The sequence below is a fragment of the Rhinopithecus bieti genome, unplaced genomic scaffold (assembly GCF_001698545.2).
Source record: "Rhinopithecus bieti isolate Rb0 unplaced genomic scaffold, ASM169854v2 scaffold_29928, whole genome shotgun sequence".
NCBI lineage: Eukaryota > Metazoa > Chordata > Mammalia > Primates > Cercopithecidae > Rhinopithecus > Rhinopithecus bieti.
This window is the reverse complement of record NW_016814053.1, coordinates 1,749,405-1,763,977: the sequence shown is the minus strand read 5'-3', so window position 1 is coordinate 1,763,977 and position 14,573 is coordinate 1,749,405. Positions and strand designations below refer to the sequence as shown.

General features: G+C 36.9%; 1 protein-coding gene across 1 annotated transcript in view; it reads left to right on the top strand.

Moving 5' to 3' along the window:
* SOS2 (SOS Ras/Rho guanine nucleotide exchange factor 2) overlaps positions 1–14,573 on the top strand; it is a 119,409-nt gene that overhangs the window by 99,149 nt on the left and 5,687 nt on the right. The window contains exons 17-19 of the mRNA XM_017849451.1: positions 3,528–3,644; positions 7,216–7,477; positions 7,976–8,017. Coding sequence (XP_017704940.1) covers positions 3,528–3,644; positions 7,216–7,477; positions 7,976–8,017 — 421 coding nt within the window. The remainder of the gene's footprint in view (positions 1–3,527; positions 3,645–7,215; positions 7,478–7,975; positions 8,018–14,573) is intronic.

The following is a 14,573-nucleotide window of genomic DNA, read 5'->3' as shown; positions in this document are numbered from 1 at the left end:
GGGTGACAGAGCAAGACTCCGTCTCAACAAAAAATAAAAATAAAAAAATAAAAAATAAAAAAATAAAATAAAAAATAAAGAAAATAATAGAAAAAAATCGGTAGATAGCAGGTTAAACATTAGACATTCTACACTATCTGCAGTTGTTAATATTATTACTAAGTACTTTCTTTTGAAAGTATTGCTTCTTTTGTAGTTGGTTCGAGCTACACCATAAAAAGTGAATGACAAAGTAGAATGATGTCCATGCAGTAAAAAGAAAAATCACTGCTAGATTTGATTGATAGCCATTTTAGATATTTTACATGTAGCAAAATAATATATAATTCATTTCTTCGTAAGAACACTGTGTTTAAACAGGAAAAGGGTCAGGAAAGTGGTATGTGTATGCCTAGCAGAAGATGATTTTTCTCACATCCTTTCGATTGATGTTCTATTTTGAGCAATAGTGTGTAATATTGATTCTATAGTACTACAAAATATGAAATGACCTTGTAAATTAAACTATGATACTATGTTTATGTTAAACGAATGTTATTATATTATACTTACTTGAAATTGGGAGCACCTTATAACTATCAACCAGAATAAGTTCACCTGTCACATTTAAAATTATGCTAAACTTTTTAGGCATAGTCTGCATGCAGATTGGGCATATTGAGTGAAAATATCCACCATTACTTCCATCCTCCTAGATTATGAGATAGTAACTTCTTTGTTCCCAGTTCAAAACAAAGTACCCTAAAGTCCTAAGAAAAAGACCACCTAAAGCATACCATTTCTAAAAATGATAGGTTGGGCACAGTGGCTAGCGCCTATAAATCCAGCACTTTGTGAGGCTGAGGTGGGCAAATCACCTGAGGTCAGGAGTTCGAGACCAGCCTGGCCCACATGGTGAAACTCTGTCTCCACTAAAAATAAAAAATTTCCTGGGTGTAGTGGCAAGTGCTTGTAATCCCAGCTACTCGGGAGGCTGAGGTGGAGGATCACTTGGACCCAGGAGGCAAATGTTGCAGAGAACTGAGATAGTGCCACTGCACTCCAGCCTAGACAACAGAGTGAGACTCCATCTCAAAAAAAAAAAAAAAAAAAAAAAAAAAAAAAAAAACTTGCTCTTAAAAAAAAAAAGGCAGGAACCTAATGATGGTGACCTATTTCATCCCCTCTCACCATTGAACCCACCCTCTGTGATGTGGGGCTTCAGAGGCTAAGGAAATACGGCCCCCACAGGAATAATGTTACACTTTAATTCGGTATACTTGAAATAGTACTTTTAGTATTCATATCTTAGAAACATACCTGCTAATTGGTGTTTGTGGTGTGGTCTAGGGTTCCTACCATCATTTAAAGCCTTTTTGGGAGGAAATGTCTTTCTATATGATTGAGTCAAAATAAGTTTAAAATGTAGACAAATAAGTTTAAAATAAGTTTAAAATGTAGACAAATCATACTTAAATAAATAATATTTAAAATAGAGCAAAGGATGAGAATATCAAGAATATTGCTGTTATGACTTTCTGAAATCCTTTAATTACTATTCGCTAATATGATTTAATTTAGCTAACCTGGACATAAGAACACATTGTTTCAGTATTGTTAAAGGAGTAATATAATTTTCTTGAAATTGGCAGAATGCCTGAAAAATGAGAATAATTTTATACTAGAAACTTTAAAGCTCATTTCGCCTACTGCTAAAGCTAAAACCCAGTACCATTTTAATATATGCTTCTAAACCACTTCAAAATTAAATAAAGCTAAATCCAGTAATTTTCTGCTAAGGAATTTTTCTAAGGAAATCATAAAAAATGTACAGAAAAATTTGTAATACAGGAGTTAATAAAAATAATTGTTATATAGCAAAAAATTAGAAAGTACCTATATGGATAACTAGTTATATGGAGATTACATTCTGAAACAGCCATCTGATTAAATACTATAGAGTTGAAATTTGTATTTTGTAAAATAAGCAAACTGGCTGGGTGCGGTGGCTCATACCTGTAATCCCAGCACTTTGGGAGGCCAAGGCGGGCAGATCATCTGAGGTCGGGGGTTCAAGGGCAGCCTGGCTAACATAGTGAAACCCCGTCTATACTAAAAATACAAAAGTAGCTGGGCATGGTTGCGCACACCTATAATCCCAGCTACTCGGGAGGCTGAGTGAGACTCAAAAAAAAAAAAAAGCAAACCACATGGAAAAAAGTTAATTGAATATAAACTTCAGAAAGATTAAAATTGATATTCCAGTTTTTCATAATTATAAATACATATATACATGCATATACATGCACAGTAAAATAATTGGAAGATAGTCTAATATTTAAATGTAAACAATGATATATCTGGTTTGTAAGATTACTGTTTCTTTTTCTTTTTTTCTCCTTTTTTGGCAGTGCTGAATCACCTAAATTTTCTACGTTAAAACTTAAATTTAAGCTTAAAATACTTTTTGATAAAGGCAGAATTTTTAAAATTTTATTTATTAGGTTTTTTTTTAAGAGGAGAGGTCTCACTATATTGCCCAGGCTGGTCTCAAATTCCTGGGCTTAAGCAGTGCCCCCAGCCTCAGCCTCCCAAACTGCTAGGATTACAGGTGTAAGCCATCATGACTTGGCTCAGATAAAAACATTTTTTATACTAGAAGTTAGCACAGATAGGTTTAAGTTTATAATCATTCTTTTTCTTTTTTTTTTTTTGAGACGGAGTCTCGCTCTTGTTGCCCAGGCTGGAGTGCAATGACATGATCTCGGCTCACTCAACCTCTGCCTCCTGAGTTCAAGTGATTTTCCTGTCTCAGCCTCCTGAGTAGCTGGGATTACAGCCATGCTCCACCACGCCCAGCTAATTTTGTATTTTTAGTAGACATGGGGTTTCTCCCTGTTGGTCAGGCTGGTCTCGAACTCCCTACCTCAGGTGATCCACTCACCTCAGCCTCCCAAAGTGGTGGGATTACAGGCGTGAGCTACCGTGCCCGGCCTATAATCATTCTTGAAATTACTTTTAAAGTAATTTAAATGACTACTTTTAAAGTAAAAGAAATTTCCAGAATAATTCTAAATGATCAAGAATGATCTATAAATTGGATTAACAGACCTTAATCTAATTTATCTCCACTTTTTTTCTGATTATCAAAACTTCATTGTGAATTATAACCATAATTTTGTTCTAAACACTTTTGGTAGCTTTCTGGTGATGATCATTTGTTACAATGAGTAGGAATAAAGTTTCCTAAGGAATAAGTAGTGCTGCTACTGAGCCATTAAAATGATAATAAATGAAAACTCATATTCTTAATAGAACTTTAAGACTAGAATATAACTTCCACAAAAATTATATAATCTTATTCAGAAGTAAAGAGATTGGAATAAGCAACACTTGTGAACTCTTCAGATATTATGATCTCTTAATGTGTTAATTTTTTAGCATTAAATAATGAAGTAATTTTCAGCAAAAAATTTTAATGAGATCTTATTTTAATAAGATCTAAAATATATACTTATTATATATGCACTTGTGATATTTAATTGCAGAGATTCTTTGAAAACCTTAACCCCATGGGAAATGCGTCTGAAAAAGAGTTTACAGATTATTTGTTCAACAAGTCACTAGAAATTGAACCTCGAAACTGCAAACAGCCACCTCGATTTGTAAGTCTTTTATAATTTTGGAAGCAAGTGTTCTGTTTTTAAAAATATTATTTTCAATGTTTAACAACCTGTTATCTTAAAAATGTAGTTGAATGGCTGTTCATAGGTGTTTTGTTTGTAGTAATATATTATTTCTAAAATTACATATACTGTGGGGGAAATGTCAGCCTTTTGATAAAATCTGGTTTATGCCTTATCTTAGTACTGCTTATTTATGTGTCTACTTATGATCTCTCCTAAAATAACACAAAAAGGTGTGAGAAAGTGAGAACTTAATAGGTAGCTGAATGGAACAAAAAAAATGAAAAGACCTGGGAAGGAGTAAGCAAATATATTTTGGTTCTTGTGACTTGATATGACTTTTGCCATTTGGGCTCCATGGTCCATATTTGCCTCTGGAACCCACCTCTGTCACTAGAATTTGATGCTACAGTTTCCAGTTACTGCAGGAGTTTGCAGTGGCAACAGAAGTAGTAGAAGATGAATTCTAAGTAGCTAAAAGTGAAGCAAGATATAGAAGGAAATAAAAACACAAACCAACTTTGAGTGAAGCAGGAAGTCAGGTAGTTTCATGATATCTCATCTTCACAATTGTGTGATATATGAGGGAACTTCAAAAAGTTCATAGAGGCCGGGCGTGGTGGCTCACGCCTGTAATCCCTGTCTCTACCAAAAATACAAAAAAAATTTGCCAGACATGGTGGTGCATACCTGTGGGGCAGAGGTTGCAGAGAGCCAAGATCACTCCACTTCACTCCAACGTGGGTGACAGAGTGAGACCCCATCTAAAAAAAAAAAAAAAGAAAAGAATGAAAAAAAGTTCATGGAAACATGGAAGGAAAAGATACATTTTTTGATGGAATTAAAAAATAAACATAAAAATATAAAGTTTATTTTCCAACATAAACTTCATCAAGTTCAGGACACTTTTGTAAGTGCTAATACCAACCATTTTGTCCATCCCCAAAAAGCTAAAGATCCTGGGAATTTAACCATGTCAATGCAGTCTCTTTTACATTATTAACTGAAGAAAAACGGTTGCCCTTTAATATTTTTATAATTAGGAAACACAAAAAAGTCAGAAGGAGCCAAGTCAAGATTGTAAGTGGATGCCTAATGATCTCCCATCAAAACTCTCAAAGATTTGCCCTGGTTTAATGAAAGGGATGAACAGGATCGTTGTTGTGGTGGAGAAGGTCTCTTTGGTGAAGCTTTCCTGGTTGTTTTTCTGCAAAAGCTATGGCTAGCTTTCTCAAAAGAATCCCGTAGTAAGCAGATGTTATTGTTCTTTGACCCTCTACAAAGTCAACAAGAAAAATGCCTTGAGCGTCCTAAAAAACTATTGCCATGACCTTTGTTTTGTTTTTGTTCTTGTTTTTGTTTTGTGTTCTTGAGACAGAGTCTCGCTCTGTCACCCAGGCTGGACTACAGTGGTGCAATCTCGACTCATTGTCACCTCCACCTCCCAGGTTCAAACAATTCTACTGCCTCGGCCTCCCAAGTAACTGGGATAACATGTGTGTGCCACCATGCGTGGCTAATTTTTGTATTTTTAGTAGAGATGAGGTTTCACCATGTTGGCCAGGCATGTCTTGAACTCCTGACCTCAAGTGATCCACCTGCCTCGACCTCCCAAAGTGATGGGATTAGAGGTGTGAGCCACCATGCCTGGCCTTTTTTAAAAAAAAAAAAAAAGGCCGGGGCCACGGTGGCTCAAGCCTGTAATCCAGGCAACTTGGGGAGGGCCGGAGACGGGTGGATCACGAGGTCAGGAGATCGAGACCATCCTTGGCTAAACACGGGTGAAACCCGTCTCTACTAAAAAATACAAAAAAACTAGCCAGGCGGAGCACGGTGGGGCGGCGCCTGGTAGTCCCAGCCTACTCCAGAGGCTGAGGACAGGAATGGCGTAAACCGGGAGGCAAGAGCTTGCAGTGAGGGGCTGAGATCCGGCTGCACTCCCAGCCTTTGGGGCGACAGAGGCAAGAACTCCGTCTCAAAAAGAAAAAAAAAAAAAAAAAATGGAGACAGAGTCTTGCTATACTGCCCAGGCTGGTCTCAAACCCCTGGCCTTAAATGATCCTCCTGCCTCAGCTTCCCAAGGTGCTAGGATTATAGGTATGAGCCACGGTGCTTGGCCAACCTTTGCTCTTGACTGATTTGGTTTTGCTTTGACTGGACCACTTCCACCTCTTGGTAGCCATTGCTTGGATTGTGCTTTGTCTTCAGGATGATACTGGGAAGCCATGTTTCATTTCCTGTTAACAGTTTTTCAAAGAAATGCTTCAGGGTCTTGATCCCACTTATTTAACATTTCTATTGAAAGCTCTGCTCTTGTCTGCAGCTGATCTGGGTGCAATGGTTTTGCCATCCATCTAGTGGAAAGTTTGCTCAACTTTAATTTTTCAGTCAGAATTGTGTAAGCTGAACCAGCTGAGATATCTGTGGTGTTGGCTATTGTTTCTGTTGTTCATCATCAGTCCTCTTCAATTAGAGCAGGAATTAGATTAATTTTTTCCTCAGAAATTGATGTTGATGATCTGCCACCATTGGCTTTATCTTCCATATCATCTCATCCCTTGTTAAAATAAGTTATCAATTTGTAAACGGCTGATTTCTTTGGGGCATTGTCCCCATAAACTTTTCATAAAATATTAGTGATTTCCCCATTCTTCCACCCAAGCATCATCATAAATTTGGTATTTGTTCTTGCTTCAATTTTAGCAGAATTCATGTTCCTCTGATAGGGATTCTTTACAAACTGATGTGTTATCCTTCTTAGTATCTCAAACTAGGTACTGTGCAGACATGTTATAATTAGTTAGTATGAGTTTATTTTTTGATGGAAAGAAATGAAAGTCATACATAGTTATTTCATAATAGACATTTGCCATGCAGTTTTTGAAAACCCCTCGTAGATCTTACTCTCATTTTACAAAGGAAAATGGTGAGATTCCAAGGGGTTAAATAAGTTTTTCAAGGCTGCAAAGCTAGATATTGGCACAGTTGAGATCTTAACTCAAGTTTTCTGGTCTGAGTTTGGTGTTTTTTATTCGATTACTCCTGCCAGAACTTGAAAATGGGACAGAGGTGAGGGTGGGGACAATGATAGGAATTTTCTCCAAAGATTATTAAAGCACCAATGTAGAAGTTGATCATTTAGTATAGGAAGAGGAAAAAATGATCTTTTTTTTTTTTTCTGAAGCATATAGCATGTTTCATAAATTATGTTCCCAGTAAATGTTTGTAAAATTTATATAGATATTTTCAAAGAGAAGTTTAGGTTCGTATGTTTTAGGAGCGAAATGTGATTTTCACATAAATTTTCAAGAATTTTTTTTCTGCAGCGCTGAAAAGAGACTTACTTATATTCAAATTCATTTTAAAATTAAGCCAGTCAAATCCAGAAGATTCTACTAGAATGATAAAGGCTGTCATTGCAGACTGAAGGACTGCACGCTTAAGAACTGTATGCTTAAGAACTAATAAGACTAATAAGGTAGCTCTAAGTCACAGAAACAAAATGCTGTCTATGCAAATTTGTGACATTAATCATGTTTGCTTTTCCCAGCCTAGAAAATCAACTTTCTCCTTGAAATCTCCTGGAATAAGGCCTAACACAGGCCGACATGGCTCTACCTCAGGTACTTTACGAGGTCACCCAACACCATTAGAAAGAGAACCATGTAAAATAAGCTTTAGTCGGATTGCTGAAACTGAGCTGGAATCAACAGTGTCAGCACCAACTTCTCCAAATACACCATCTACTCCACCAGTATCTGCTTCTTCAGACCTTAGTGTATTTTTAGATGTGGATCTCAACAGCTCCTGTGGTAAGTATTTGATGTAAACCATTTGGTAAAAAAGGAATCCTGTGTCTCAGATAATTCTTATCATTTTAATTAGGGAACTATAGAATCCTTTGCAAACTATGTTAGTGTGAAAAGCGACATCTGAATGTGAAAATAGTGATTAATACAAGAAGTAAAGCATAATTTGTGCATTGTTGATGAATATTATCTTCTAATTTATTCATTCAACAAAGATTTATTCAGTACCTTTTGGGTCCCACTACCAGTCTAAAGGGAGCAATACATGATGGGTAAGAAGACAAGTAGATAAGTTCTGTGATAGAGGGGGAACTACTTAATGCTAAGAAGGAAAACCATTCTAGGTACAGAAGGTTCTGGGTTAATTTTTTAAAAAACTAACATGGCAAAAGATTATGATAAAATTCTGCACTATGTATTACATATTATTTATGGAAAAATTAAAAAATAATACCATACATGTTACCTTCCTTTTCAAATTAATTTTTCTTATTCCAATAGGCAGCAATAGCATCTTTGCTCCAGTGCTTTTGCCACATTCAAGTAAGTTTTAAGTTGATTCTAATGAAATGACTGTAAAGATAATAATCTGGTTGATTAAATTTATATTTATTTTGGGTTTTGGCAATATTAAATAATAAGAAAAGTTATAAATAAATTTAATTATTTGCTTACAACTGTGTACTACTTAAGCTTCACTATAGTTTATTTTCATCATTTTTTATGGTCTGTTCTAAGGGCTGTATGGCCTTAAAGAAATTACTTACCTTCCCCACACTTGTTAAGGATCAAATGAAATAACTATATAGAATACCTAGCCCAGCACGGTGGCTTACGTCTGTAGTCCCAGCACTTTGGGAGGCCAAGTCAGGCAGATCATGAGGTCAGGAGTTCAAGACCAGCCTGGCCAACATAGTGAAACCCCATCTCTACTAAAAAATTACAAAAATTAGTTGGGTATGGTGGCTCATGCCTGTAGTCCCAGCTACTTGGGAGGCTGAGGCAGGAGAATTGCTTGAACCCAGGAGGCGGAGGTTGTGGTGAGCCGAGATCAGGCCACTGCACTCCAGCCTGGGCAACAGAGTGAGACTCCATCTCAAAAAAAAAAAGAACACCTAAAATATTGCTTGGCATAGAAGGAATAGTAATTTCATGTCAGTTGTCTTTTCTTCCTTAACCTTTTCAAATCATTTTTCCCTGGGAATAATATACTAAATGTTTATCAGGTTCCCAGGATATCCTCAATCACTTATTTTTTTATATCATCTTATTTAATTAAAGCAGTATTTTTAGTACTAGTCTATCATTCCTAATTATTTCATAATTTACAACTTTGAATGCTGTTAACTTCCTCACTGTGGTCATTTGTTTAAAACAAAACCCAAAAATGAACACAGCACCTTTGGGTATAATTCTCCCAATCTGGAGAACATCTGCTTCGAGCATAGTAAAATACATAGTAGCAAGGTTCCCTATCTTATGAGAAAAATAAGATTAGTCTTTTACATGTTTAATTTTATATTTAATTTTAGTTTAAAAAAAATTTATCTGGCCATGCAGTGGCTCATACCTGTAATCCCAGCACTTTGGGAGGCTGAGGCAGGAGGATCACTTGAGGCCAGAGCAACATAGGAATTCAAGACTAGCCTGGGCAACATAGCAAGACCCTGTCCTTCCTACCGAAAAAAAATTTTTGTCAAAGTGACATATTAATAGAATTTAAAAGGGAAATAGCACTGAAACACTTAAAATGAAATTAACAATGGTTCTCTACCTCACGTCTCCCCACTCCTTTTCTCCAAGGACACTTCCACATTTCTAAATGATGTTTTTATATTCTCTCTTGAGTCATTAATTTTAGACAATGTTTACTGATCTCCTGTTATGGTGGATGAGAATTTCATGCTCTACCCTGTCTATACTTACCACATTTGGGGCAAGTATTATTCACTGCTATGCTTGCTTACTTGCATAGCTCTGTTTCCTGGAGTTAATAATTGCCTCAATGTTTAGGTTTGTTTGTGTGTTTGTTTAGGTTTGTTTGTATGTTTGTTTAGCACCTTTCCATGCCCTTTCATAGCAGTTTTCCATAAAGTCAGGCCAATCAGGGAACCTAACAGGGTTCTCCCTTTTCTTTTCTTTCCCTTTCCCTTCTTTCTTTCCTGGAATCTGCCATCCTGGTGCCTTTTTGTACCCCTGCTCCAGTTTGGACTAGTTGCTACTCAGGTATTGACCCTGCTGTCATCCTAGAACTTTCTTTCATTGTCATCCTAGAAGTTCCCTTTGCCTCCCTCCTGTGTTGGATCCTTGTTTTTTGATTCCTCATCTTCTTTCTTGATGTGCTTCCTGATTTTAATAGGAATAGCTCCTTTAGTAGCTACGTGAGAAAAGATAATACATAAGACCTAAACTTTTTAAGTTCTTGCATATATGGAAACCTATTACACCTTTTTTTGTTTGTTTTCTTTTGTGGAAGCCTATTAGACGTTTAATTGTTAATAGTTTAGCTGGATATAGAATGTAAAAAGTAATTTGACTCAGAATCTTGAAGGCATTTTCCTCCACGGTCTTCTACCTTTCATAATTCCTGCTGAAAAGTCTAATACTATTCATTTATTCACTCAGTACATAATTTTTAAATGCCTGATATGTGCAGGCACTATTCTAGGTGTGAGAGTGATAGCAGTGAATGAAATAGACAAATATCTTTCTCTCAATGACCCTACAGTTTCAACTCTCAATGACCCTACAGTTTCAACTTTTTTTTTTTTCTAATACCTACAGCATACCTACAGTAGCAAAGGGACCCAAATATACAGAGCCTTAAATGAAATAGAAGTTTATTCCTCACAATAGCCAGACCAAGTAGGAAACTCTGCTCCACTGGGTTTTCCAGCTAAGCAGGGCAATTCAGAATTCTCAAGATATGACTTCCATCTCTGTCTTGAGTACCTGCTGTAGTTGTTACCATTTTTTGGCTAGCAGGAAGATGGAGGGCAAGGAGCTTTGTTGCAAAAACATGATCTGGGCCAGGTGCGGTGGCTCACACCTGTAATCCCAGCGCTTTGGGAGGCCGAGGCGGACAGATCACCTGAGGTCAGGAGTTCGAGACCAGCCTGACCAACATGGTGAAATGCCATCTCTACTAAAAATACAAAAATTAGCTGGACATAGTGGCATGCACCTGTAGTCCCAGCTACTCAGGAGGCTGAGACAGGATAATTGCTTGAACCAGGGAGGTGGAGGTTTCAGTGATCAAAGATCATGTCATTGTACTCCAGCCTGGGGCGACAGAGAGACTCCGTCTCAAAAGAAGAAAAAAAAACAAGATCTGGGAGTTGCATATATCACTTTTGCTGTCTTCCTAAAACTTAGTCATGCAGACCTTCTTAGCTACAAAGGAGGCTAAGAAATGTCTCTAACTCGGAAGCCATTTGCCTTGCCAAAATTCGTGGGATCCTATTACTAAAAGGAAAAAGGGAAACGTGTACTGGGAAGCAGTAGGCTCTGCCACAATATGTTGAAGAAACTTTTAAGGCATTCTCTTTGTTATTAATAATGTACAGCTTCACAGTGAACTGCTTTGATGTGGGTTTTTTGTTTTTTGTTTTTTGTTTTTTTTTCATTTTGCCATCTACTTAATGAGCCCTTTAAATTTAGAGATTCGAGTATTTGGTTTCCAGAAAATGTTTCCTATTGCTTTGGTAATAATTTTTCCCCCAGCATATTCTCTGACTCCTTTTGTGGAGCTCCTTTTTCTTATTCTCATACATCCTAGATTGGTCCTCCAATTTTCTTGTCTTTTATCACCTCTTGTCCATCTCTTTGTCTTCTTGTTCCGTTTTCTGGAAGATTTCCTCACTTTATCTTTGAGCTCTTCTACTTATTTTTTTCATCTGTCATAATTTTGAATTTCTAAGAATTCTCAGTTCCCTTTTTTTAATAGCATCCTATTCTAATTTCATGGATGCACTGTCTTCTCCTATCTCTCTTAGGATAATTATAGTATTTTTAAATTTTATTTTTAATTGACAGATAATTGTATATGTTTATAGGGTACAATCTGATGTTTTGATACATGTATACATTGTGGAATGATCAAATCAGCTAAGTCTCATATCCAGTGGCTGGACAGGGTTGTACCGGGAAAGGGGAGACTTTGGTCAATGGATGCAAAGTTTCAGTGACTATAGTTAATACTAATATATATTTCTGAATAGATAAAAGAGAAGATTTTAAATGTTCTCACCACAAAGAAATGATGAATATTTGAGATGATGGGTAATTATATTATTTTTGAAAAAAAAATTGTTTTGTTTCTGGTGTCTCTTTTCTGACCTTCTTTCTTGTATTAGTTGTAGTCTCTTGTCTTTCATATTGGAGGCTTTCCTTTCTTGCCTAGTAGTATTTCTGTTCATATTTTCGAAAGAGGGGGAAACTGATGGGAAGTGCTATATCTATATCCATGGGCACTTATTGACTTGTGGGTCTCACTGTAGAATGATGGAATGATAACTTTTTACTTAGGAAATCCCCAAATGTTAGAATCTATAGGCATTTTCTCTAGGAATGTTTAGTTTCTCTAAAGAAGGATCTTTGAATCTTCTGCCTGGGGCAGTCTCGCCATGTAGTATGGATATCTGTGTTCTCAGCTCAGACTAGTATCCCAAGTCTGGGGTTTAGATTCTCTGGAGAATAAAACTGCCAGTCTCCTACAGAGGTGGGAATTAGGTCATTGCCTGACCTTACTAGGTAGGGGAGAGGAGAATGGGGTTCTAACTGCCCCTTATCCAGACTTAACCTTTAAGTCTTCTGTTTTCATGCCCGTGCCTTCCTTTGTACCAAATGCCTTTAGCTCCTGAATCCTTATTTGGTTCTGTGGGGGCAGATTTGCTGCTGTTTGTCAGTATTACTGTCTGCAGACATTTGGGTTTCATCTTCCTCCATCTGTCTCCATATACATTATAATCTACCTTCATGAATTAAAGCTTCAGCTTCATGTATTTCCTGGCTTTATTGAAGTTCATTGATATTTCTTATTTTTCTTGTTGTTCTGTGGTGGAGATGTCATTACACTATTAGTTTCTTAATACTGCCATAACAAAGCACCACAAACTGAGTAGCTTAAAAGAGCAAAATGTATTGTTCCACAGTTCTGAAGGCCAGAAATCCAAAATCAAGATGTTGGCAGGGCCATGTTGACTCTGAAACTTGGAGAAGAGAATCCTTCCTTGCTTCTTCTAGCTTCTGGCATTTGCTGCAATCCTTGGCATATCCTGATTTGTAGATGCATCACTTCAATCTTTGCCCCCATTGTCATATGGCTGTCTTGTCACAGTATGTTTCTTTATTTCTTCTCCTCTTCTTAAAAAAACACTGGTCATGTCATAGTGGATTTGGACCCATTTTAATGACCTCATCCTAACTTCATTACATCTGCAAAGACTATATTCCAAATAAGGTCACAATTATAGGTACTAGGTTATGGGACTTCATCATATCTTTTGGGGGAACACAGTTCAACCCATAACACTGCCATTGTAGAAGTAAGAATTCTGGACGTTATTTGGAATGATAGTAAAATACATTTTCCATAAAAGAAAATTTTACATTTTGAAATTTAATAGAAAATTGAGAATAACTGCATAAATTCTGAATATTCTAAAATAAATCCCCAAAGAAAGAAATAACATATTTATAGTAAGTGTGAAAAGTACTCAGTCGAAATGAGAAAAAAAGGCAAGACTCCATTCACAATGAAGATGGGTACTTCACATCAAAGGAAGTATATCTTGTAAGGAACATAGATAATTATAGATAGTTCAGCATCGTTAGAAATCCGAAGAATTTTACACAATAGTGAGTTGCCATTTTAGTCTTTTGAATTAATGTGTTTTTTCATTTGTTTGTTTTTGTTTGTTTGTTTTTTATTGTGAGCAAGCCTATGGTAAAAGGTACGTTACTTATCCCCATGTAAACTGGTATATTAGTATAACCCTTTTGGAAAGCAATCTGAATACAACATATCAAACCATAAAGATGTTCACACCCTCTGATGTTACTGATTCAGCAGATAATTGAATACTTAGTTTGTACCAGCTACTCTGCTAAGCACAAGAGATTTGGTGGCAAACAAGAAAGACAAAACTTCTGCCTTTATTTATACAAAATACCCAATAAATTTTTGGAAAAAGTCATGCATGAAGATTCATCCCACTCTCTTGTCTTTTCTTCTACTTCACTTGTTGTTGCTCCTTGGTCTCTCTTGCTGGTTCCTCCTCACCTTCCCAAACTGTTGACATTGGAAGGCCTTAGGACTTAGTTTCTGGACCTCTTCTCACTCACTTGGTTGTTCAGTCTTGTATCATTTACATGATGATAATTCCCAAGTTTTTATCTCTAGCCAGAACCTCTCTTCTGACTTCTAGACTCATATATTTAATGACCCATTTAACATCTCCAGTTGGATATCTTTATAGGAATCTCAAATTTAACCTCTCTGAAACTGAGCTTCTTACTATCCGCTCCAAAGTTGTTCCTCTCACTGCATCCTCATCTCAATTCTAATTACAAGCATCCAGTTCCTTAGGCTAAAAATGCTATAATAGAAGTATCTTTTACTTCTCTCTCTTTCTCACACCCCAAATGTGACCTATCAACAAATCTTGACTACTCTCAAAATTTATCCAGAATCTAACAATTTTTCACCATCTCCACTGCTGCCACCCTGGTCCAAGCCACCATAACTTTTACCTTGTTTATTACAGTAAGCATCCTAACTTCTTATCTTCTCCACTTTAGTATGTTTTTAGTATAGCATGCGGTGGCTCACCCCTGTAATCCCAGCACTTTGGGAGGCTGAGGTGGGTGATCACCTGAGGTTGGGAGTTCGAGACCAGCCTGGCCAACATGGTGAAACCCCATCTCTACTAACAATACAAAAATTAGCTGGGCCTGGTTGCAGGCGCCTGTAATCCCAGCTACTTGGGAGGCTGAAGCAGGAGAGTTGCTTGAACCCGGGAGGCAGAGGTTGCAGTGAGCCAAGATCACACCATTGCTCTCCAGCCTGGGCAACAAGAGTGAAACTCCATCTCAAAAA